Genomic DNA, 3,668 nt, shown 5'->3' with positions numbered 1-3,668 from the left:
CATTATATTTTTATGTTGTACTTTTCGGTTCTAATTTGATTCGGCTGAGCTGAGTCTCAAACCGATCCCGTTTATGTGTTCCGTGTAGTGTGGTAGGTAGCCAAAAGGAAGAAAGAAGTGTCAAGAGTGGCTCCTATGTTTTCAAGTCAACTTGATCCGATCGGCACCCAACTGGGTGGACCCAACACAACCCTTACCAATAATACCTAACCCATCATCCACCAACCACACTTCCACTCCGATTTTACCCCTCTGATTTGCCCTTAATTACCATCCTGTCCTCCTCCACCAACCCCCGCCAACGATCAACTCACCACCAACCTCCGCCATCCATATAAGCGTTTTTCCACCCGAACAATTTCCAGCAACACACAACAAATTCCACAAGCTTCTTGGTTTATACAAAAAATATATATATATATATATATACATTACGATGGAAGCAAAGACGGAGACCATTTTCCGATCACGTCTGCCGGACATTTATATACCCAAGCATCTCTCTTTGCACGCGTATTGCTTTGAAAATATTTCCAAGTTCAGTGATCGACCGTGCTTGATTGACGGCGCCACCGGTGTTGTATACAGCTATGCTGACGTCGAGCTCAGCTCACGAAAAGTCGGTTCTGCCCTTCACAAACTAGGCATCAACAAGGGTGACGTCATCATGATTTTGCTTCCCAATTCGCCGGAATTTGTCTTCTCGTTCCTTGGCGCTTCCTTCATCGGCGCCGTCTCAACAATGGCGAACCCGTTCTTCACATCTTCTGAGATCCTCAAGCAAGCCAAGGCTTCCGGCGCGAAAATCATTATCACTCAATCAGCACATGTGGCAAAGCTGAAGGACTTCGCATCGGAGAATTCGATCAAGGTCGTTTGTATCGATTCAGCTCCGGAAGAGTGCCTTCACTTCTCGGAGTTGGCTTCCGGCGATGAGAAGGAGCTTCCTGAAGTTGACATCTCGTCGGATGACGTCGTAGCTCTGCCGTATTCATCCGGGACTACCGGATTGCCAAAAGGAGTCATGTTGACTCACAAAGGGCTGGTGACGAGTGTAGCACAGCAAGTCGACGGTGAAAATCCGAATTTATGGATTCACAGCGAGGATGTACTGATGTGCGTTTTGCCATTGTTTCACATCTACTCGTTAAATTCGATCTTGTTGTGCGGATTACGCGCAGGGGCTGCTATTCTCATCATGCAAAAATTCGATATAGTTCCATTCCTGGAGCTGATTCAGAAGTACAAAGTCACAATCGGACCGTTCGTGCCTCCTATAGTTTTAGCAATCGCGAAAAACGCAGACGTTGTGGATAAATACGATGTATCGTCGATTCGAACGGTAATGTCCGGCGCGGCGCCGTTAGGCAAAGAGCTTGAAGACACCGTAAGGATGAAGTTCCCCAATGCGAAGCTTGGACAGGTAGGTAGTCAGTTCATTTCAGACAAATCCAAACCTGGAAGTGTTTTTTCCGCAACTAATATACAATTACGAATCTATAGCATTGATGATTGATCTGTTCTGCATGATCGATAACAGGGTTACGGAATGACGGAGGCAGGACCAGTGTTAGCGATGTGTTTAGCTTTCGCCAAAGAGCCATTCGAGATCAAATCAGGGGCATGTGGCACCGTGGTCCGTAATGCGGAGATGAAGATCGTCGATCCAGACACGAATGCTTCTCTTCCTCGGAATCAACGCGGTGAGATCTGCATTCGCGGGGACCAGATCATGAAAGGTCAGTAGAATATCGAAGATCATCATCATAGATCTGAATTGTTAATAATTTTTTTACTGTTTTATCTAAGATAAAAATTAAAAAGTTCCGGCGGTGAAAATTGATCATAGGTTACCTTAACGATCCGGAAGCAACAAAGAGAACGATCGTAGACGGGTGGTTGCACACCGGAGACATCGGGTTGATTGATGACGATGATGAGCTTTTCATAGTCGATCGATTGAAGGAGTTGATAAAGTACAAAGGATTTCAAGTTGCTCCAGCGGAGCTTGAAGCATTGCTGCTCACACATCCGCACCTCTCTGATGCTGCCGTTGTCCCGTAAGTTACCGCCTTGCCTTCTTAATTACCGGACATTACCATTTACCAGATCGACAATTTGGTGAATTTACTGTTTACAAAATTTATAATAATATAATTAATTCATATTCATTTATTCATATTTCAGAATGATAGATGAGGGTGCCGGGGAAGTTCCGGTTGCGTTTGTGGTTAAATCGAACGGCTCAACCGTCACCGAAGACGAAGTCAAGCAATTTATCTCCAAACAGGTAATTTTATGTTTCTAAAATTTAACCCATATGTCATTATGCATTATTTTTTTTATTTGTAATGTCCAAAATTAAATAAAAGAATTCAACTAAAAAGCATTATAAAATGTATATACAATTTTATTTACAAAATAAACTTATTATTCTTGTTATCATATTTATATTTAATGTAAATTATTTATTAATATAAAACAAAATAACCATGGGTACGGTCAACTCAACTTAAATGACCTATTTGACTAAAACATGTCTTAATGTATTGCCTCGAGTCAAACCAGTAATAAATTATTTGTAAATTACAGGTGGTATTCTACAAGAGAATTAACCGTGTGTTCTTCGTCGACACGATCCCGAAATCTCCATCTGGGAAAATTCTTCGTAAGGATTTAAGAGCAAAGCTAGCGGCTGGTATTCCAAAATAATCTATTTGCCCGTTTTTATCTACATTTATTTACGGGTGTTTTTCTTCCAAGTTCAAACGATCAATTATGATGCACACTACAATTTTTAATTTGTAAAAGTACGTTCATGTGTTGTATCTAGTCGATTTAAAATTGTAAGGAAAATTACCGAAATTTAAGTTGAACATTGTTTGTGTATTTGACTTTATTGGGTATGGTTGGATTGTGTTGAAGCTTAGCATTTTCATTTTGACTTAATTTTAAAATTATGGTGCCTATTGTATGCATAATAAAGTGTTCTATTACTTTGAATAATGAATTATATCATTATCTATTGATGTTATGGGGTGATCAAAGTAAGTTAACGAATGGTCGGAGTAAGTGAAACTGACGTGAGGTTATCTTCTATGAGTACATGATTGTATAACCTTCGAAAGATTGACAAATAACGCCAGTCTATTATGATTATGCATATAATGACTATGCATATAACCAACAAATGGTGTTACTATTGTTTGTGCTTAAGATGATGATGGAGTTCCCAGTTAATATCTACAAAAAAAAAAAAAAAATCCCAACCTTCATCATTAGTTTCCTAAAATCAATATGTTGAGCATGGAACCTTGTAAAACCCGTAAGTTAACTTTTAATACTAAAATGAATTTATATAAAAATTTAAATTAAATTAAATTAAAATAATCGAGTTATGAGTATAAATTTTGGTTTAAGTTAAACAAAATTTAATTAAGATTTCAAGGCTTGTCAAGTTAATTTTTTTTTATATTAGGAATGACACTTTGATAAATCCATTTAATTAGAAGATGAACTTAATTGTAAATTATTTTGTCATTTAAGTTTCAGTTAAAGATTAGAGACTAAAAATGTTAACTTTTTTTTTGAACGACAAGTCTAACTTACTCCTAAACTACACCTTAAGTCTACTTATATCCACGATGAGACTTGAACTCTCAACCTCA

At 38.4% G+C, this 3,668-nt stretch overlaps 1 protein-coding gene across 1 annotated transcript; it reads left to right on the top strand.

Moving 5' to 3' along the window:
- The first annotated feature begins 235 nt into the window (after nucleotides 1-235).
- LOC144998602 (4-coumarate--CoA ligase 1-like) lies at nucleotides 236-2,938 on the top strand. The gene is made up of 5 exons (XM_078958343.1): nucleotides 236-1,423; nucleotides 1,541-1,739; nucleotides 1,850-2,060; nucleotides 2,188-2,290; nucleotides 2,593-2,938. Exons 1-5 carry the CDS (start codon nucleotides 437-439, stop codon nucleotides 2,710-2,712), a joined length of 1,620 nt encoding a protein of 539 aa, XP_078814469.1. The 5' UTR covers nucleotides 236-436; the 3' UTR covers nucleotides 2,713-2,938.
- The last annotated feature ends 730 nt before the right edge of the window (nucleotides 2,939-3,668 follow it).

Source organism: Lactuca saligna, chromosome 5 (genome assembly GCF_052625555.1).
Source record: "Lactuca saligna cultivar CGN05327 chromosome 5, ASM5262555v1, whole genome shotgun sequence".
Taxonomy (NCBI): Eukaryota; Viridiplantae; Streptophyta; class Magnoliopsida; order Asterales; family Asteraceae; genus Lactuca; species Lactuca saligna.
The sequence above is the reverse complement of the archived record's forward strand: the minus strand, read 5'-3'. Positions and strand labels throughout refer to the sequence as shown.

Excerpts from the sequence above, each read along its gene's own strand:
- LOC144998602 (XM_078958343.1), top strand. The coding sequence starts at position 437 with ATGGAAGCAAAGACGGAGACCATTTTCCGATCACGTCTGCCGGACATT. Across the intron at positions 1,424-1,540 it reads CCAATGCGAAGCTTGGACAG|GGTTACGGAATGACGGAGGC; the intron begins GTAGGTAGTCAG and ends GATCGATAACAG. Across the intron at positions 2,061-2,187 it reads TCTGATGCTGCCGTTGTCCC|AATGATAGATGAGGGTGCCG; the intron begins GTAAGTTACCGC and ends TTCATATTTCAG.